The sequence below is a fragment of the Magallana gigas genome, chromosome 2, assembly GCF_963853765.1.
Source record: "Magallana gigas chromosome 2, xbMagGiga1.1, whole genome shotgun sequence".
NCBI lineage: Eukaryota > Metazoa > Mollusca > Bivalvia > Ostreida > Ostreidae > Magallana > Magallana gigas.
In genome coordinates, this window is record NC_088854.1 from 42,507,441 (window position 1) to 42,530,082 (window position 22,642).

The 22,642-nt window shown below is 33.0% G+C and overlaps 2 protein-coding genes across 6 annotated transcripts in view; both read right to left on the bottom strand.

The window, feature by feature from the left end:
• Positions 1-2,819, bottom strand: part of LOC105335844 (protein turtle homolog B) — a 51,392-nt gene extending 48,573 nt beyond the window's left edge. For 2 of the 4 annotated variants that reach the window (XM_066076714.1, XM_011439959.4), the window contains exon 1: positions 2,619-2,819. In XM_066076714.1, the coding sequence (XP_065932786.1) occupies positions 2,619-2,679 (61 nt within the window). In that variant the 5' untranslated portion in view covers positions 2,680-2,819. The remainder of the gene's footprint in view (positions 1-2,618) is intronic. The other 2 variants (XM_011439960.4, XM_011439961.4) reach the window with 1 other exon arrangement.
• A 6,282-nt stretch (positions 2,820-9,101) lies between these two features.
• Positions 9,102-22,455, bottom strand: LOC105335842 (zinc finger protein ZPR1). Of its 2 annotated transcripts, none has more exons than XM_011439957.4 (14): positions 22,355-22,455; positions 21,539-21,675; positions 21,110-21,271; positions 17,588-17,672; positions 17,098-17,168; positions 16,831-16,917; positions 16,148-16,188; positions 15,943-16,027; positions 15,358-15,456; positions 15,113-15,179; positions 14,646-14,806; positions 14,009-14,209; positions 10,654-10,722; positions 9,102-9,736 (listed from the first exon to the last, which is right to left on the bottom strand). In XM_011439957.4, exons 2-14 carry the CDS (start codon positions 21,650-21,652, stop codon positions 9,617-9,619), a joined length of 1,362 nt encoding a protein of 453 aa, XP_011438259.3. In that variant the 5' UTR covers positions 21,653-21,675; positions 22,355-22,455; the 3' UTR covers positions 9,102-9,616. The 2 variants fall into 2 exon arrangements, with proteins under 2 accessions (XP_011438259.3, XP_065932789.1); XM_066076717.1 differs by having other exon boundaries at positions 22,384-22,451.
• Between the last annotated feature and the right edge of the window lie 187 nt (positions 22,456-22,642).

Below are 22,642 nucleotides of genomic sequence, written 5' to 3' on the forward strand. Positions count from 1 at the left end.
TCATATAATAAGCATTACATATTCCATAGGGGAGTGAACCAATTTCTGTAAAAACCTGACAATGAGATGGAACAAGAAAATTTAATCAAACACTGCCGCATGTGCAGTTTCAGCAAAGTAGGTCAATAGGCTACTGTCGTGAAAAACAGGAACTTCTTAATTAATTAAAATTTTGCCATTTCTTCATGCATTGGCTCAGAGAGGAAGGACAAACCTTTTTTTTCATTCATGATGAAGAATTGTAAATTGAGTCAAGGCAATTGGGTGATGTAATCCTTACTCCTAAGGAAGGTACCATCATATATAAGATTCCAAGGAGCAGCCCCGATAATGATGATCCATAATTGATTGCAAAAGAGGGTAGAAAACTGCCATTGATTACCTGGGTTTTACTAATTTTGATCAGCACAGACATGGCATTCATTTTTCATGGCTATTCCACATTGACTCTACCACTGGAGAATACTTTTATGTTCTGTGTGCCTTAAGTGGGCTATACTTTCACAGTTTAAAAGCTTGCCGGGCTGCAGTCACCCACTTTTTACTCTGTATCAAATGAAGCCCATATCGTTTTGTTTCTTTCTGCTAATTCAATTCTTCAAACTTTTTTTTTACAATAAAGCAGAAGGAATTATTGTTTTAGAAATTAAGTCTTCATGTCAATACATGTACCTATTTACTCCTTTTTTTGGGTGGGGTGTGTGTTTTCAATTCACAAAAAAAAAATAGAATATATATTCTAAACAGAACAGCATCATAAATTTTATAACTAAAAAAATAAGGTGTATACTTATGATATGGGAGATTTAGCACAAGAAACCTGATTGAATTCTAAAGACTGGCACAATCATTTAACCTAAGGTTAATAAAGAATCTTCATCTTCACTACGAATAAAAGACAAAATTGCGAAAAAACATTGAATCTGAAAATTATATGTATCTATTTTAATAAGCCACCATTTTGCCTTACTTGCATGTTTTAATTTTCACATTTAACATGTGTGTGCATGCAGTGAACAATATTTCAAATGTATTGATAAATTTATAACAGTTGCATGACTTAAAATGGTAAACGCTAGCTGCTGTTATGACATCCTCATAAGAAACAAATTGTGAATTTGATAAGTACAGATTTTTAACTACACTTTTGCAATATGAGCCCATTCTACAGATGACACACAAAATCTACATTTGGAAGCGATTTATGCACAGAGGGAGATAATGATTTTTTTTCCACAAGAATATAAGTTATCATAGTAATGACCCACAGGCACCTGACATTATTTTTTTCCCTCATAATTAAAAATGACACATGTACTCCCTTACCTAATAATCTATGAGTATAATCAGGTAGGTTTTGGGGTTTTTTTAAAGAAAAATACGCATTAGGTATATAACATCAGATGCCTGTGTCAGTTTCGCACATTCAATAATACTAAAATTCAGTATGAACTATCTTCTATATTATCTGTAAATTGATAATTGATCGAGTTAAAGGTAATTTTGACACATTACGCTGAAAAACATGACAATTTTTTTAGAGGCCTCTTGGGCCCGCAACTACTATAAATTATCTGTCTTGCCCATATCAGAGAAGCTGCTCAAATCAATGATCAAGTCTAGCTTGGTCGTGATTATTTGAAAAAAATCAAAGGTTAACACAATTTTCCCTCCTTCTGTATAGTTTGACAAAATCGAACTCTTCTTCCACACTTTTTTTATTTTGTTCCTGCATTAACTCAATGTCACAATATGTGGGTTGCCCATTACAATTCTCCCTTGTGACTCTGTTTGTTGGCTGTGACATTTTTATTCTCAATTAATTTATGTTTTTCGAGTTCATTATCTTCCTGTCATCTTGTTACACAAATGCATAAAGTCGCAGCGCATCACAAATTGTCCTATATTGTAACTAAATATTCATATCCTACTATTAAGTGCATATGTGCGGGTCTATACCAATCCTGCTTTTACTTTGAAAATACCAATAATTCAATTTTTAGAAACTTTATTCACCTCATTTTCTTCAGTCTCTAATACTAATACTGGTACAATAATCTTTTCCTTTTTTTTTCCTTTCTTTGGAGCATGATTATAAGAAACTCTGTGATCTTTAATTAAGCTTGGTTTATTTACTTGTTAGTATAAACTTGACCAGTTTCCCACCATCCCATTATTTACATGACTGCATGACGTGGGCTTTGGTACATATTTATCTACATGTATGCATTGACCTCCGACACTTTTGTCTTTCGGGGAAGTCAATTTAAAATCAATAAAAGTTTCATAGTAATGAAAGGGTGGTTTTATTAATTTTTCATAGCATAATGCAATTCTCTAGTCAGTGTTATCTGATCAGCACGGAAATGCTCCACACCTAGGATAAAACCTTTTCAACTCATCTTATATTTAATTTATAACATTAATTTGGATGTATTAATTGGCCTATATCCTCAACGTTGCAGTTTTATTTTTTTGTTAGGAGCTGTTAAAGATGTCACAAGTTCAACGTCTTGTGACAACCCCCAGAAATGGGATTTAACTTTGTCAAAGCTCGTCAATTGGTGGAAATCGGGGTAGTTAATACTTACATGTATATAGAAACTCTTTGCACTTACCTCGTTTAGCTCCGAACCCCAACAAATGCATCAGGAGCAAACATGATGCTACTAAAACCATGGCAATCCCTTCATCACATCTAGCTGAAAATCCATGGAAAGTCTAAAACTTCGAAAAATTCTTTTTCATAGTGAGAGCGACGACACTCGTAAAGTCGGCGAACACAGAGCCACTGCTAAAGCAAGGTGTGCGGGAAAAAATAAAGCTCGCATCTCCACTAGCCAATCAATAGTCGTTGTTTGGTTTGCAATTGTCGTTCCACCAATCAGATACACGCTCGACCGTACCCGGCTCTGCGTGTGTCCCAATTCTCATGCAGAAGTTCTCAATGAGTTTTACTATGTCCGCATTCTTTGGGAACAGGTGCCCGTCGAGGTGAAAGGCGGGCCGCCAACGCTGGTAACAATGGACCTAGCTCGAGAAAGATATTTCGAATTCTACTGGTACTGTACCAGTTATCGGCTAAGACCAGTTATCGGCTAAACATAGAGTTCGGGTTAATATCACGCGACTTTCCGAGATTTTTTAATTTAGTCGTCTGTTTCGAATAAAGAAAATTTAGTTTGCTTGAAAACTTTCTTGAATATGTTTTAAACATGAGCTTAAACGATCATTGTTTACCGCTGATTTACATCTTTGCACTTTTAGCAGTGGGGGTGTGACGTAATAAGTTAAAAATAGAATATTACTTCTTTTATTTGACATATAATATCAATACATATAACATGTATAAACAAAAGGAATTCTCTTCTATTCTCTTCTTTCCGAGAGATTCATAGCGCAGTTGAACGTCTGGTTGCACAATTATGTATTACATAGTCAACGATATTGTGTAATTACCGTATGATAACAAACGCATAATTTTATGAGGTTTGTTTATGTGTCATAACCCTACGACCTTTAGTCTGACCCCACAAGGGGCATAATTCAAATTACATTTTGCAGAGTATAAATCAACATGTACAGGAATTTTACTACGTTATTATCACGAAGCCGATAACTGGTACAGTAAATCGTGAAAACTCGGCAAATTCGGGGCGTGCTAAAAATCAGAAAACAAGATGTTTTTCGGTTCTAATTAATGATATATTCTAGCAGATGAATAAATAAGAAGTTCACCATTTAAAGTATGTCAGTTGTTATCAAGAAATATCAAGAAATAAGGAAATACGAAAAGAAAACGTTAAATTTTAGCCGATAACTGGTACAGTGCCAGTATAATAGTGATCAATTTGTTGTAAGTTTAAAAAGGAACGATTTTAAATTTTGGGTAAAGGTGGGTTAAAAGGGTGTTCAATGAAATACCTGCGTTAAAATTGTGGACATGATGAATTATTGTAATTTTGTGAACAAAGCCTTTTCTCCGGTATATATACAGTTTCTTTAATTTGTCTATAGTCTATATATGGCGATGTAGAATGCGACAAATTGGCAAATCGTCTGTAGAACAGACCGCTCGTAAAAATTCTCAACAGACAGTAAAAAACGCCCACAAGAGTCATCACACGAATTTACTGTCTCAGCAACAGAAACTCGTCATTACTTTCTTTAGAAAATTCTTTCAAATCAAACCCACTTGGACAACAATTACAGAAATACGATCACGGAAGGGTTTGGTTTTTTTTATTTGATACATCCAGTGTCGACACATAGATCTATAGATCATCAACAGTCGCGGTTGTCCGTCTCGGACGCGCAATCAATGTCCTGTATCAATAGTCTACTTATTTGGGCACTGGCCACCCTTGGTCCACGCGACAATTTACAGTCTTTGCTGGCACGATACTTTAGACAGCTGATAGAAGAATTAACTTGACTCCCCTCCCCCCACCCCCAAATCTCGATCGTTTCATTATTTTAACGTACATGATAAGTAAGGGAGAAAATCTGAAAACTGTCCATTCTGTGAGAGAAAGAATTGTTCGAGGTAACTTAATGTACAGGTTTTAAAAATCCAAATATATAACGCTATATAATGTACCAAAAACATAAAGGATTACATAACAAAAATGTTTTAAGAACTTATAGTAATCGTTAAACTCAAACTTGATTTTCCCTCATTTCGATCGTTTCATTTAATTTTTTTAATCATGTTTTTGAAATCGTCCGATGAATAATACTTTTTTCTATCAAATTAAGAATTTTTTATTCAGAAAGAAAGGTTTCCGCCCATTTCCCTACCCCCCCCCCCCCCCCGTATGAATTATTTGCAATTTATTGGCGTTTCTTACTAAATCGTGTAAAGGTGATCCCTACCAAAACCTACTGCATAAATTTTGAATCAATATGCATGTAACATATCGCATCTTCGCACTTTCGCTCCTTCGCCTTCGCAACTTAGCACTCTCGCATCTATATGTAAAATTATGTTCAAAGGTCGAAGTGGCCCCATACTTTGGACTGTTTTAGTGTACATTGTACAAAACTGTTACAAGAATTGTAAGCATTTCCGCGGGATCGGATATTGGAATCATGAACACGTGTACAGGTGGATTCGATGACACGCGAAATTTGTTTCGTTAATCCTGCAATTTTAGCGATATGTGAAGAAAAAAATGTTTGATCTTAAAATTCAAATCCCAGACACATGAATGTTTTAGTGTTCCTATCAGCTGAAACCAAAGCAGAAGTCGACTTTTGCTTTGGTTTCGGAAATAAATGCAACAATCAAAATTACAAAGGAAAAACAAAGAGTACAAGATTTATCAATTCATATTTGAAATACTTACAGGCTACTGGTACACGCATGAATAAAAGATGAAAATCTTCTAAAAATAAAGTTCAAGGATCCTCGCTAACCGTCAATTCATTTGAAGCTTCTAACTGAAGCTGGGGTGCTTGGATAGTGCCCTTTCTAAAAAGTTAAAACCCCATGGAGAAAATCTAAATAAAAACAAACAAACAAAAAACAACTTAGATACAATATATGAAAGGTTTAGCTCTTTGACTAATCATACTGACGATTGACTTTGATCAATAATTTTCTTTAAGCCACGATCGCCACACATTGAATTACATTGAATCACGTTACATTGGTACACGTGGTGATATTTATTTTGAAGATCAGATTACATACAAAATGCTCAATCGATGATATAGTTTAACTTTTTTGGGGGGGGGGGGGGGGGGGGGTTATAGTATAAGCCTTCAAAATATAGATCGAAAAATCTCGACAAATCTCGACAAAATACTTTATATATCAGAGAAAATAAATCTTGCAATTATATTTGAACGTGTCATAATTTGTTTTATCAGGCATATAAATAAGTATTGGGAGGATGACAGAAATTGTTTGGGGTTGACTTAATGTCCCCAGCTGTTGGCCTGCTCGCTTTACCGGTTACCTGTTAACGATGTGATGGCCGCAACATCTTGAAGGGAGAATCTTAGACAAACACCTATCGATAGCAAAACAGCATCGTTTTTAAAAGTGGTTTGGGGAGGGGGTGGTTGGCAAACCTACCCCAAAATATCTTGACTAGCCGAACCCCATCCTAGAAACAAAAGCACAAATACAACTTTTAAACTTAACCTCAAATTCCTAATAAGGGGGATGGGGCATCTGGCTTAACTAGTTTACGTTTATAGATGGTAAAGAAAATAAAGGCTAAGCCCCCCCCCCCCCCCCCCATCCTCCCGTTCGGGACCAAACAAGTTCTGATTCAGAATATTTTCCCGAGGTAGGGATATTAAACTTTAAACAATTTATAATAACGATGGTGTAGATGATAAAGTAAAACCTATATAGTAAAATATCAGAAAGGAAAAGGGGTGCTGACACCCCCACCCCTCCTCCAATGGATATACTACTGACGCTTGTGTAGTGAGTTTCAGTTTCAACATGTTCAACGACGGCGAAAATCTGTTACAGATACAACCATCAAATACTACTGATATCAGTATGCAATCGAACGTCGATAACGACGTATAAACATCTGAAGCACATATGCTTAAAAACCGTTGAAACATTTGATTCAGTGGCAAAGTATATTTATGTGTTTAAAACAAGTAAAGATATTAACTATTAGTAACATATTTTAAATACAGCCTGTTCAATGTCAATCTATTTCATGCGTCGACTAAACTTTGAGAAACGCTTCAAATCTTGTGAAAAATACAATTCAGTGGAATCTTGACATCTTTAATAAATACTAAAAGTTTTGAGTTGTGTAAATAAAGTAACGCTGATTATCTGTTGGACCGAATTTTAGCTCACCTGTAATTAATTTAATTCTTTCCTTTTTAAAAAGAAATTTAGAAATTACATGTACCTGGACAAAAAATTATGGTGAGCATCCGAGACATCCCTAAGCTCAAGCAGGACAACGTCAAACCAAGTCAAAACAACAAGAGACCCATGGGCCTTAACGTTCACCTGGGTATAAAGCAACACAAAAAAGAGATGTATTTTTTTTTATCTGGACGAAAAATTAAGAAATTGTTAATGTTTAAAGATGTATGGTATAAATCTGAATGATTTATAAGATACAAATTATTCATGTGTCTAGGAGAACAAAATAATTACCCCCTCCCCCAAACAAAAAAAAAATCATTAATTGAAATATACATCAACCCCTTCAAATACTGGTGTAAAAAATAAATCTAATCAAGATCTGCCCAATACCAGATTTTTTTTTTGTCAAGAAGCTGAAAATGTTGATAGAGGATGTCTGCATAAAGACAGATTATTAGTGATCACAAATGTATGTCACCTTGGTAACACAGAGTGTTTAATTGTATTTGATTGAATGATCACTTTTTAGCAATGATTTCAATGAAGCAGGGTCAAAATATGTTTTTAGTTTCATTTTACTCTAAAAGGAGGTAAATTGAAAATTAATAAATCTACTATATATGTGGTACTTTCCATCAAAAAATATTTTCTTGTTTCTAATTATGCAGCAATTTGCTCCCCTTATCATTAAAGCATCACATATCAGTACAAGTAGGCGTTAAAAGAAAATTACTTTTTCCCACTTATTAGTAATCAAATGACAACATCCAAAACAAAATGAAGATAGAGTCAATCTAAAAATTATTCATTCATAGTATGTTGCCTCTGAATTGTGTACACATGAGAATTAAGCAATCTTGAAATGCCTCTATTATCAACCAAGTGCAGAGGCTTAAAGTAGGCATGGGACCTCAATTTTTAGTAAACACAATTTTCTTGTCTGTAGATTCTTATTTTCAGAAAACTCAGACTCTGCAAAATAAAAAAAGTCAGCAAGTTCCAAACAATAGTCACTCACAGACAATTGTTGATTTCTCAGAATGTTCAGTGTTATCTTCCTCTTAAGAGAAAAATCATCCTATCCATCACTACTAGTTAGCACAAGAGGAATGTCACATTACCCTCAGTGTGAAATGTGATTGATCTAAATGTGTCTGGGTCATATACTCATGAAAACAGAGACATCTAAATGAGGACCTCTCTCCTTTTATGGATTGCGTTTGCTATGGTTATGTTTGGCCTGCTGAAGAGATGGATATGACTATAGTGGTATTTACTTTCACATAGTCTCTTGATGATGTATGGTATACGAGTCTGCTAATAGTACATGGGCTCTATGCAGCTTGTTCAAACTTGGCATACAATCTAACTTCAGAACTGTAGCATTCTGAAAAATATTTCGATTGCACAACATCCTGTTATTCAAAATCTTTTTCAGCTTTCAACCTTGTATGATGAAAATTAGTGAATTCCATCTTCATCAGAAAGTTTTAATCTCATCCATATACCAGTATAATTATGTTAAAGACATCTACCAGTACATTTATTGTTTTTCCACATTTCACCACACAATTACTTTAAAAATATGCACTGACATACATATATGAACATACAGTAATTAAGGGTTCTCCACACACCTGGGAAAAGTTCTGCATAAAAGCCCATTCTTCGAAATTACTTGAAGATTTTTAGCATGTGCTTGACTATAAAATGAACCAAAAATTTCAATTTTGGGGGGAAAAATCAACTTTTCTTAATTTTACTGCGATTCATGAAAATAAAAGTCCATGCAGTATTCAGACTTGGGACCTGCAGGTTGGAAGACCGAAGCAACACCAATTGCGCCACAGAGATAGACGACAAATTTTGGCGATATAAACTGTTTCACAATGCCCTAAAATTGCCATATTGTGATGTACTGTCAGGGCTTCATTAGATTCTTTCGTAAACTGTCATTGTTTTATCACAGTCATAGTTCATTAACATTCTTCTGTGTCTTTTTCTCTCCATATCGACTTATCTTTTCCTGCATTTAAGACATTTTAATTACAGGGGAAAGGACAAATCACCCTTATCTTAGCATAATTGTTTATCAATCGAACACAGTCCTCTAAAATGAATTCTATGGATATACACAGACAGCACTGCAAATAATCACATTTTGCATGCACGACCTGTAATTGTGTAGTTGCATTTGATACAATCTTGAATTAAAATGCAACTACTTGTATTGCAATAAATACTCACATTTTCTTGCATGATGTTTTTTAATATAATTGTTGTTATACATGAACACGGTAATGTGATAAGATAACAATTACAAGCAAATTTGTGCAAGCTTCATAAAAGATGCAAAAGTCAAAACAGAATTCTGAATAAATTATGTTCCTTCTATTGTAATGGCATCATTACTCTCTAGAGACAGAAACAAAATCCATGTACCGATGATAAACATATAAATATATATTATTAAAAAGCTTATAAACATGACAATGACTGTACACTGACCATAATAAACAATTGTGAATGTGGTTTGTGCAAATCAAACCTGCACTTTCAATCAAGAATGGTAAAAAAAAAAAAAAACTCCAAAAAATCACACTCCCCCCCCCCCCCCACTGTTTTGTGGACTTTCATTGCAGTTATTCAGCTTATTTTATTTGTTTGTAGCATCCTCTGATGTGAACAACGAATAATTTTACTATTGAAATGACACAGAGGCCCTGGTTTTATGTTCTTTTGTTGGCGCAAAGTGTGCAAAGGTCAAGACGTCTCGTAATTTTCAGTTTTCATGTCGTTCAGTCCCAAATCTTCGTTCTGTTCATAAGTCCTCTCGTACTGTTCAATAGTCATTTCTGGATCGGGGTCTGGGGCGTACACATTCTGTAAAGTAAAAAAAAATGGAGATTAAGTTCTATTGACAATTGTTCTTGGCATTTAAACTGAATTGAAACATCAATCATTCATTAAGTTTTCACCAACTTGACTAGTTATGTAATTATAAACTCCTGTTTGATGAGTTGATCACTCTATTGATTTCATTTTGAAATAACAAAGTAAAAACACTACAGTTTAAATGATACAATACAAGTAGTTCAATGGCTAATTGTACAAAACTTTTAATACAACGAGTAAACATTGAAAGAAAAGGAAGAATTCTAGTCAAAAAAATAATTGATGGCCATTTGTTTACACTGAAAAATTGTGCTACACTTTTCACTTATTTTCCTCCATGCTCCACCTTAATCTTTAATTTACAATTATCTTTATCTGTTACCAGTAAATTCTTAAGTACTTAAGGTGGCTCACTACACCGTGAAATATTTTCTCAAATCAGCAGAAAATTGCTTGATTATGATAGGTATCATAATGGATAAGAAATATTTAAGTCTAATAGGCAAATCTGGATGAAAAATTACATTGTCAAAAATATAATTCAGTTGAAATGAACAAAAGCTCCAAGCGGTTTCGAACTCATGATCTGCGGTTCAGAAGCCCAATATTTTAACCACTGATCTACAACGATATACAACCCAATCGAACGATATAAACAGTTTAACAAAACATTTAAAATCACCATCTTGTGACGTAGTGTCTTAAAAAGTATAAGTCTGGGTGAAGTGAGGTACCTTAATCAGGATAAGATTGACAAAATTCTGCATGGTGCAAACCATTTCTTAGTTCTACAGAAAAAAATAGTTGGGGGGTGGGTAGCCTCTTTTTTAAAGTCCTATCCAGCCCCTTGAGGAGTGATATAGGGAGAAGATGGTGGTTTGACCTATATGACCTTTGCCACTGACCTGTAGGTAGCTGTTCCCAGCAGGGTCATCCAGAATAAAATGGTCTCCTAGTCGCTCTCCAGATATGATCTACAAAAGGTCCATTAAACGTCACTGAGTATCATACAGGAATACTGAGGTAAAAGCGCTATTCTGCTCTTGTGGCTTAGAACACAATTTTGGGCTGTATAAACATATCGTTTTTTTGTATAATTTGCCACGATAACATCATGGTAATGTTCATTGCTACTGAGATAGATCATCTGAAATCAGACCAGGCCATTAAATGAAAAAGTTGATTGTCCATCCATTTGACATTAATGCCCAAAATAAGTAAATGTACTTGTATCTTTTTTATGATGAAACAAACAAAAAAGATGTTAATGTTTAAATTAGAGAATGGAAATAAAACCAAGAATAACTACCATATTTAGTGAAAAATCAATTCTTTTTTTCATTTTGTAACAGCATGCATGAATTCATGACCTTGGCAATGGTAAATGTATTTTCGGAGAAAAAGCGAAAAAAAAAAAAAAAGTTGAAGCTCTATAATGTATCATGCAACCTTGTTTGGTCATGCCTCAAACAGATAATAAATACAGATGAGACTTGTACATTTATGACAGAATAAACAGAAATAGAAAAATATCCTACACAACATAATATTAAAAAAAGGCTGAATCCTGCTAATCAAATCAGGTAAAATGCAGCGCCTCAGGCTAAGAGGCTCACAATTACCCTGGCATTTGGCGAAGCTCAGCCTCAAATAAAATGAGATCCATGGTGTAATTACAATGAAAATACGATGTCATAAATACATGTTATTCCAGTTAAAAACCGTTAGAACATCAAAATTCTTCTCTGCAAATCGATATTTCTACATGGAAATATACGAGGGCAGTAATTTGCAGTAATATGCCAGATTTATAAATATGTCATATCAAAAGAAATTAAACACAAATTGATGTGTTTTCTAATCTACAGTTTACCATAATGACAAGTCATTCTTTCTGAACCAAATTGAAGTTTATAAATGAAAAGCAATTTTTTTGCAAGAAAGTACTTTAATGCACTGTATTAATTTCAATAGAATGCTGATATAGAAAAAAAATCCAGCAACTTCAGAAACAATGGCTAGTGGTTTGAAATTCCCTAATGGTTAGTATTTAGAGCAATTCTTGAACTTTTTCTTTCTCCAGTGAGATATTAAATTCTGATAAAGATTTGTTAAAAAAAAAATCCTTTATTCAAGATATCAATCACAAGGCTTATTGGCAAGTTGTGATCTAGAATCCAAGCTGACAAAATCTTACTGGGCCTCTTGGAAAAAACCCAGAATGATGGATGGATGGATGGATGGATAGAGGAATGAAAGGTAACAGATAAATAATCCAGACAGGACGGTTACATCATCAACAAAAACAAAATGCAGAACTTGCTATAGAGTGATTCTCAAGAATTTGTCAAGGGAATAAGTATTGACGGAAGGGGGGGGGGGGGTGGCAACATTTTGTTGAAACATTTTTTTCTTAAATTAACAAAAAATTAATTTTGAACAATAGCCCCCCCCCCTTTTTCAAGACAGTAATAAAACTTATAGTAAATTTTGAAGATTGGCAATGTGTTTTGTATTTTTTTTTTTGGGCTTCTCAAGATTTTGGGTAAGTCTTCCACCCCAACCCCACCCACTTAAAAAAAAAATACAATCCTACATTTTTTTCTCCTTCATCTCCCTCTCTTTTTGTTTATGCCCAGATTGTTAGATGTCAAACAATAACTCATTCAGAGGTTCCACTGTATATTTTTTTCTAATATCATACATCTAAAGGGGCGTGTAGGTTCTACCTTAAATTAGATTTATCTATATATTATTTATATCTATTGTACCAAGAATGCCTGTAGACAGAGAAATATTCAAAGATCATTCACCAAAGAAGCAACCACACGGAGTAATGTTATTCTGACTGAATGACTGCAATGCACACACTGCTAATTTCAGTATGCACCAGTCCAGCACCACTAAAAATAGGCTGATATCAATACACAATCTTGAATTAAACTGCATGAATCTAAAATTATTTCTGTAGAATTTGTCCTAACACCAAAGATCAATAACTAGTGCATTGTACAATTGTTTGTTATAGTGTTGGACACAAAATTTGACTTGTTTTTAGTCTCTTTTAATGCAAAATATCTCTTATCAACCTAACTTATATGCCTATAAATAAGGAATATATCGAACAAATTTCACTAATGAAGAAAAAGATTTATTGATCATAATAAATAAGTTGTATAGTAGTTACTGAATTTACAAACTGCAATTTTAATCACGGACATTCATGATAAAGATTACCATTGTTTGAAATACCAGTAAGTCATGATAGATGGATGACTCTTCAAGTACATGTACCTCGGTACTAGTAACTTCAGTACTAGTCATGATAATCCACACAATGACTAACCATTTACACTGAGGGGCTGCATTTGTGATGACTTATGTGTTGGTCAAAGAATTTCAAAAGATTGGTCGTGTTGAGAACGTGAAATAACTATGCACTGTCTTTTATGGTAAGAACACATTCACATTATAATATTTTATTTGCATGCTCTGTATGTGATAACTAGAAATTGCTCACAATCTTAAGTCTTAGCAAAGTGCTGACCATTTATTTTATCATGGAAACCAGCAAAACTTGACACCTGTACAATCCATCAAAATGTCCACACCGACTCCAATCAGAGTTCTAAATTCTACTCTCTCCTTCCATTTGATACAATCTAACCTAACAACTTGTCCAATCTTACATTAGACTTTTTTTCCAAAGGTGCAGGAGGGATTACCGGTACATAGCTTGACTTCACTTCCACAACAGTTAATCAAGTATATGTGAAATGTGTCAGTATTATATAGCAATACATGTATTAACATAAGGACACAAAGAAATGTTGCAAACATGTTTGGAATAATATTAATTGATGTACCGATATTTATTTGGATGTATAATGAGAATTCCCCCCTGTGTGTGCTTGTCAACCCCAAATCAATACTTTTCTGACCGAACCTCTTATCTAATTATAGTTTTAAAAATAATCATCGATTCAATCAAAAATCTGTAATTTCATCTTAAAGATTGGTGCAAACATGATTTTCAGACAACTGTTATTTTGCATGTAAGATACCAGTGACTATTTATTACTAACCTATATCTAGTTTGGTGGCAATTTAATTTGTTGGAACATTTTCATTATTGTATAAACATGACCCTGTACCTTGTATCTATTTCATGTACTTAATCAAATCAATTCACAAGAGATATTTACAACAGTAAATTCCAGGAATGTTCCTCAAACCAAAGAAAGACAATTACTGCGGTACCTTTTGCACTTCCTGGCAGAATATCTCGATTTTACTGGCCCTTTCTTTATCACTGCTGTCTCCCTTGAAGAATGGGTTGGAATCACTCAGCTGTCCTTTGATGCCCTCTAAGAGCCCCTCCAAGGTTGTGAACCTCCCTCCCAGGGTCCCCATTTCAGCACAGAAATCCAGCTCTGGGATAGCCATAGAAGCTGTGTCACTCTACGAAAAAAATAATGAGAGGTGACCTAAAACTTTTGAGACAGGCATGATAAAATCAGCATCCATCATGACCATGATGCAGCAAGTTTGATAATGATAATAAGCATACATAGGATTAAGGATAAGTTACACATGTAAAATGGTATATATTAATTATTAAATTAATGGATTACAGATGATAATACATGTATAGTGAACATTATATCACCAAAGCACTGCATTGATCTTTATAAAAATTTTGTTAATAAGACTAAAAATCAAGATATACTGTTTATTGAAAAGTTTCTGTATATATAAGTTTAGAAAGATTAAGTCAAGCTTTTTCAGTGTACAGTGTATAAAAATAAACATGGGTAACCTATGATACCAATATTATGTAATTTGAATGAATAAAACAGTTGTTTACAGGTTCATGATTTTTACACACAACAAATACCTTTAGGACATCTCTGGACATATCGGAGGTGTCCGTGATTTTGAGGGTGATTTTGGTCCCCTTTGGTTCGATTCCTGATCCTCCCTTTACCTCATTATCCTTGTGGCCACATGCATCACAGACTGTGGCCATGATCACAACTTCTTTAAAATGTGGGATATCTTATTGGTTAAGAAATTAACTGGACATGTAGTCAAAATAAAAGTACATGTAGACAGAATCTAAGCAGGAATAATATTTTTTCAAGTTTATAGACGATTAAGTCTGATCTGACGATGAATAACACACAGAATTGCAAAGTTGTCGCATCAACAATTTAGGAGGCGTTCATTGTAAAATGGAAAAATGATAAACTTACCGGTATGACAATATTTATATAAAATCATGGGTATTTATCAATTTTGAGTTGTTCTTGCATATTATTTAAAGTTGAAAGTCAATAACAGTTGAAAAATTCAAAAGGATACCGACTAATTTCATATTTGTATCACATGGCACATTGCAGTTTGGACAATTAGTTCTAAAGGTGGCCACCTGAAAAAGATATACCGGTATATGATACATAGAGACAGCTAGCTTTTCCTGTAAAATAAATTGCAGCATTTCATCCACAAAATTTTTTAATAACTAAACTGTGTATAATTTTTTTTAACAAACAAAATAAACTTGGGAATAGCTACATATACACAGGTAACTAGGGACTGCCACCAACCTCAGACTTTCCATCAAAGAACTCCTCTTTTTTCTTTTCTTTGTCTCCTTTATTCTCCTTGACGTCTTCTTTTCCTGAGCTTTGTTGGGCTTCTTCTTGCTGTCAAATGTCATTGAAAATAAGCAATAACTTTTACCAACGTGAATGAAATGTTCATTACTAAAAACAGGTCATTTTAATCATGAGTTTTAGTGAAGTAGCAGACATTCTACTATTGATATGTTTTAAGGCCCACTAAAAACTGCATGAATGAGAACAAGAAGTTGTGCGTGTGTTGTGTGAAGATTTTTAGTAGCATAAACATAGAATGTGTATTGTCATTTCTCTTTTGGGGGAATTTTTTTTTTAATCAACATGACATGGGAATACTAGATGTATGAAAATTAAGTGGATCTTAACAACACCTGGTGCAGAGTACTGACATCCGACCTTAAGAAAATTGGCAAAAAACATGAGAGAAGCAAAACTTTTCGCAAAAGACAGATGGGAATGGAAAGCCACTGTAGCGGTTCTCTGTCCCCCATGGCATGCAGTGGATTAAGTCAAGTACATGTGAGTAACACATGACTATAGTGTGTTACATACCTCCAGTAGACCCAGCTGTTCGTCTTGTTCTCTGGACCGTACATAATAGTGGATCGTCATGTCCTTGTCTACGTTAGGTGCATACGTAGCCAAAAGTTAAGGAAATCACAAACATTACAAAGAGTCAGAATCTATAGCTTAATCATTTTAATATCACATACAATCATTCATATCAGAATCATATTGTTAAATATGTAAAGGATATGGATTCTCCATAAAACTATTTCCACTTGGATCATCTAAAATCTAAAACACAAGATCATCAAATTTAGAAATCATAATTTATTACTTGAGCAATGAACATTTTTCACTTGTTCACTTAAAGACAAACCAGTTATTACTGTATACATGTATTTCAGTTTTGATCTCCCCGCATCAGCAATAAAAGATATTTCATTGTTCAAATGAACTGATAACAGATACAATCATATGAATACATATCTTGATATATCAGAATAACATTACTTTATAACAATACAATTATGGAAATGGCTTACAACTACATGTACAAGAGTTGTCCCAAAATCATATAGACTGAACACAGAACTTTAAATCTGTTCACTGCAAGTTTATAATACCACTATATTCCATGACATTTTGTCAAACAATACCCCAAAAATTAAAACTTTTTTTTTTCATTTATGACATTGTGCCACTCGTTGAATTTATGATAAAGTATGCTTTCATTTTACTTATTTAATCTCAAACAATATTTGATATCAAAACATAATCTTAATGCAAAGTGGAACCCTATATGTGGCACACAAATTTCATCTTCCTGTGTCTTCAATGAATTGAAAAATGCCTCTTGTCAACCCTAATTTGGGACAACCCTCGTAAATGAATGATGTCAAAAGTACTGTCTTTGCTTCTAAGAATGAAACTCACGATTTCAAAGGGTTCTTTCAGTTCTTTTAGGGCATTTAGTTTTTCAATGAAGGCTTCAATCTGAGTGGCAACCTCAGGATTCTGGATCTACATCAATATGAATACAAAATCTTAATTAGTATATCAATTTACCAGGGGTGCAGTTGTCAAACAAGCCAAATTTCAGGTAAGCATGTGCTTTTGCTTTAATTTTACTTCAAGATGTTGTATGTGAAAACGATACATATGTTAAGCATTTACATACAAATGAGAAAGACAGATACTTACTTTGCGGACTGGTTGGTCGTGAGACAGACCGTCAATTGCAGCCTGTATTACACCCTCCACAGTGGTCAATGCTAGGAAATGAATTCACAACATTTTGAATGAAGATTTGACAGCCTTATACCAATGATATTAAGAGTACGAAAACACAAAGGATTAAAAAAACACAACAAGGATCTTAAGTTTATAAATTTTGCATTTTACATGTTCTGTATCTCTTTTATTGTTAATAGCAGTTCCAGTTTATATGTGTAAGTCTTTGATTTTAACTGTAGAACAATAGGACGCAATAGTCTATAAACATGGATGTACATATCTCATATTAATAAAGTTACTTTTCTTTACATAATCTAATAATTTTTTCAGATTTAATGCTACTAAATAATCATAAAAAACAAGAGCAATTAATGAAAAATGTGCAATGTATCTACTAACTATTCAACAATTTAGATATCAGTTTTCATCAGAAATACAAAAGAAATATAAATCTTACTTCCTTTATTTGGTGGAACTTCAAATTCAAGTTTGGGAATCAACACAGTGGCATTATCAGTCTGCACTATTTGCCTGTTTAAATCCTAATGGAAGAAAATCATATACACTTTGTAGATGTACAATTAAGGTATACACAGACAGACAGACTGAAAACCCACGTTTACATACAATAAAGAAAATGTTACCATGCTGGCAAGAACATTGTTGTTTATATTTCTCATCATTAATTATTTTTCATATTTGCTAAAGATTATCCATAAGAACATGGTTGCAAAAACTTTAAGCTTCAAATCAGTTTATCACTGGTCTATTACCAAATCAAAGTACTGAAGAACTGACGGGAGTTGATTTTGTCGATGTTTATTTATTTTAAAATCAATAATATGTTATTTTGCATGACAAGTACATGTAGTTTCTAATTTGACTTACACACATTTTTAAAATTGAATTTTTGTTCTTTTTCGAAAAAAATGTAGAGAAACCCCCATTTGAATCATGTTAAATAATTTAAAAGATAAAATTAATTCAATCAAACTATGTATCAGTAATAGAAATATTTCTCGAAATTGTATGGATCCAGGCAATATTGAACTCTAGTCTCGTTCAACCAAACGCTCGCTGACACTGTAAATCTCCGACAAGGATTTACGGAGACAGCCGAAGAACTAAGTCTTGTTAGCAGCAATGATTTGTGCTGAGGTCCAAACACTGTTTCACTTTCGCTTTGTTGGAGTAACTGCATAGAAGAGTTGATTAAAATCAACTCCCAAAAACTAGTAGCAATTGAAAGTTTTTTTTACAATTTTAGAGTGAAATTTTTTTTTAGATAATTAAAGCAACATTTATTTGGTCCATTTTCAGATATTAATTGTCAGGAGAAATTTCTTTAAGAATTCTCAAAATTGAAATCATAGACAATTTTGCAAGCACAAGAAAAATAAAAGCTAAAGCTTTATATGCACATAAAACCAGTATTTCAACAGTACTTAAAAAATATGTTTACAGTTTATATAACATAGGTAATCACAGATTACAAAGCTCACCGAGACGAGACATCACCCTTATGAGACTTCACCTTTATGAGACCACCTTTATCATATTAAATGAAAATCATACTTTATGATCTTGGATATTCATGGATTCTGTTTTGACAAAATATCGTATATCATCTGTTAAAAAATTGTATGATAATCATATGTTCATACGTTAATCAATACAATAATATAAAATTAAATATTGCATCCTATCATATTTACAACATATATCATATAATACAATAAAATACCATAATAAACAATGATGAGATAAGATATTGTAACATATGTTATGACATTGTTTTGTGTTATACGTTAATGTGATTACATAATACAATATCATAATATATAAAACAATATAGTATTATATTACAGTATCATATTACATAATACATCATAACATTGAAACATATGATATTATATTGTATAATATAGTATGATACTGTATCATTTTTGAAACATGATATGATATTGTATCATATGATACAATATAATTTGATACAACATTGTATCATATCAAATGATACAATATTATGACATTGTGATAAAGTAAAATAATATATAACACAACATTATATTATACATATTGTATCATATGATACAATAATATATTTTACAATATCATGCAATACAATTTCATGTGATGTGATAATATATCATATCATAAACCAATATCATATTATACATTATCGTATGATACGATATTATATAATATTACAGTATCATATTATACAATTTCATGTGAAATAATTCTATATTACAGAAACTAATATCATATTATACAATTATATCGTATGATACAATATTATAGAATATACAATATTGTATCATAGGATACAATATTATATTTTGCAATATCCTATGTAATAGTATCATGTGATAAAATAATAAATTAATAATACAATATAGCATTATACAATATTGTATCATAATATACTAAACTATACATAACGATATCATGTTACAATATCATAACATAAAATATTTAAAAAAATTGATACAATATCATATTGTATCATATAACTTTTTATAATATTACATATGGTATTATATTGTATCATATTAAACAATATTGTTTCATACCATACAATACTATATCATAGGAGTCATGTTATATCATTTATCAACAAACACAGCTATCTATCGAGCAGGTTTGAGTGAGGTAGGAGATTTCTTTAGCATCCTTGATAATGGAGATAAGGCTCTGCATCTGAAGCAACCTCTGCCTTTCATTTATAATATAGTTAAATCAATAATGCAAGCTATCGTCTATAAAACATGTGACCTGTTCCAAAAAAACTAAACCTCATCCAGCATCCGAAACCTAATTATGGCTCAGATTCAGCATTCAAGCCTGTCAGGTGCATCAGTATACATAAGTTGCATCTCCATGCAAGTTTGTTGAAGTTCAAACCAGTAATAACTGAGATATCATCATCAGAGGGCACTAGCAATTAAAACATTAACCTGCTCCAGCATCCGCAACCTATGGCTCAGATTGTGCATCTATATCATAAGACACACCATCCATTCAAGTTTGGTGAAGTTAGGACCTGTAATAACTAAGATATATTTTTTAGCATCCTTGATAATGGAGATCAAGCTCTGCATCTGAAGCTTCCTCTGTGATTCATTCATATTACAGTTTAATTAACTATGCAAGTTTGAAATAGTCTATTATCTATTAAACATGTGACCTGTTCCAAAAAACTTAACCATATCCAGCATCTGAAACCTATAGCTCAAACTCAGCATTCAAGCCCGTCAGGTGCATCAGTATCATAAGACGCACCATCCATGGAAGTCTGGTGAAGTTAGGACAAGTAATAACTAAGATATAATCATCAGAGGGCACCTGTTTCAAAAACTTTAACCAGCTCTAAAAACCTTAACCTCCTCCAGCATCCGAAACCTATGGCTCAGATTCAGCATTCAAGCCTGCCTGGTGCATCAGTATCATAAGACGCTCTGGTGAAGTTAGGACAAGTAGTAACTAAGATATAATCATCAGAGGGCATCTGCAACAAAAACTTTAACCAGCTCTTAAAACATTAACCTCCTTCAGCATCTGTAACCTATAGCTCAGATTCAGCACTCAAGTCTGTCTAGTGCATCAGTATCATAAGACACACCATCCATGCAAGTTTGGTGAAGTTCGGACCTGCAGTAACTTAGATATTGCTATCAAAGGGCACCTGCAACAAAAACTTTAACCTGGTCCAACAACCTTGACCTCCTCCAGCATCTGAAATTTAGGACTCAGATTCAGCATCCAAGTCTTTCAAGTCCATAAGTACATCCAGATGCATCATCCATGCAAGTTTGGTGAAGATATGACAAGTAATAGCTTAGATACAGGACCTGCAACAAAAACTTTAACCAGGTCCGGACGCAGACGCCGAGGGTATAGCATAAGCTCCCCCTGACTTTGTCTCGGTGAGCTAATAAAATTAGTCATGTGATTAAATATTAAGTTTGATTCTCACTTTAGCATCATTAATTTTGCAGACATATTTGACCCCTTTCTCCTGAATTTTGCCCCCTGGTTGCAGCCCTGTGTTATGGAGACCACAGTTATCACATGTAAAAGAGGAAACAACCACCTCCTTAAAGAATGGAATCTTTGTCAGGAACAGGCGGGTCTTCCCCTGCAATGTCAAGCACAGTGTAAAAATTGTCAAAATACTTCTCATGCATATATATTAATGTATAGTTCCATAATAATCCTAAAGTTTACATAAAAATTGTCAGATAAGTGATACATGTAAAAGCACAAACAGACAAAATGATATGATGATTCATGTTTGCTATTCATGACATGAAATATTGGTATTTTAATATTTTGTCTATTCATAACATGGAAAATTTTTTGACTAATTTGTATATAAAATGATAAATGAACACCTCTTTCTTACATTTTGTTCACAATTCACACAGTAACTCTCAAGCTCCATAACCTCTGGATCATCATCATCTGCATTGATGTCTCGATATAAAGGTTTGGAGACATTGGTATTTTCTGATGACATTATGGTACTCTGATTTTAAGTACCTGCACAAAAAGACAATATATGATGAATATTGGCATGTACGCAAAGATGTACCTCATTTTTAAGTTTTAAATATTTGTGGTTTCAACTATATTCAGATTTTAATAAAGTGTAATTGACAGTTACAAATGATCTTCATTACTACTATGATATTCATTAAACATTGTTTATCTGTCATTTACGATTTTATGTACATGTAACAATTATTTTTAATGGGAAAAAACATAGATTAAAAACTTCTTAGGACTCAATCGTGAAAAATTATTTTGGGAAGTAAACATGATAATGAAGAAGTTGTCAGTATGATATACTCTCTTCTCCTTATATCACAAGTTTATCTGTTTCATGGTATATTCCCAAAATTGGCATTGACCTTTTATTATGAACTAAAAGAATATTCTAGAAATTCTTCAGCCTTTCAAAAAAACATAAATAATTCAGCAGCAGATTGATTATTTTAAAAAAATACCCCTGACGCATACATCGTATCGTCTTGTCATTGATACTCAAGCATATTTTTTTCAGTAAAGTATAAGAACTTAAAGGAGTGGAAAGAATACTAGCTGTGTCTATTAGTTCAAATATGTTCCTAGAAAAGAGCGTACTTCGATACCTATGATTTCGTCTAACGATGAATCCAGTCAGATTTAAATATATATAGAACTTATATTAAACACTTACCAGAAAAATCAGACCAGTTTTAATTTTACCTTAAATATCAAAATATAAAGAAAACTGGAAAGCCTGTCAACATGTGTCACAACATCGGAAACAATATTAGCCCTGTAAATAATAAATCAGAAGAAACTTTATGAAATTTCCGGGATTCAAACACATCCGAATTAAACAATACGTGTTTTCATTTAAAATAATATTTCAATTTCCTTTAAAAACAAAATGATGTTGCTTGAAAATCATCTTTAAAGATTTTTTAAAAATATTTTTGTTAAGTTATTTCCGGATTAATAT

What these genes read in the sequence shown, in the direction of transcription:
- LOC105335842 (XM_011439957.4), bottom strand. Translation starts at nt 21,652, where the DNA reads ATGTCATCAGAAAATACCAATGTCTCCAAACCTTTATATCGAGACATC. An exon ending in GTGTGAATTGTGAACAAAAT is followed by an intron (nt 21,272 to 21,538) that starts GTAAGAAAGAGG and finishes TTGACATTGCAG; the next exon opens with GGGAAGACCCGCCTGTTCCT. An exon ending in GCAAAATTAATGATGCTAAA is followed by an intron (nt 17,673 to 21,109) that starts GTGAGAATCAAA and finishes TTCTTCCATTAG; the next exon opens with GATTTAAACAGGCAAATAGT.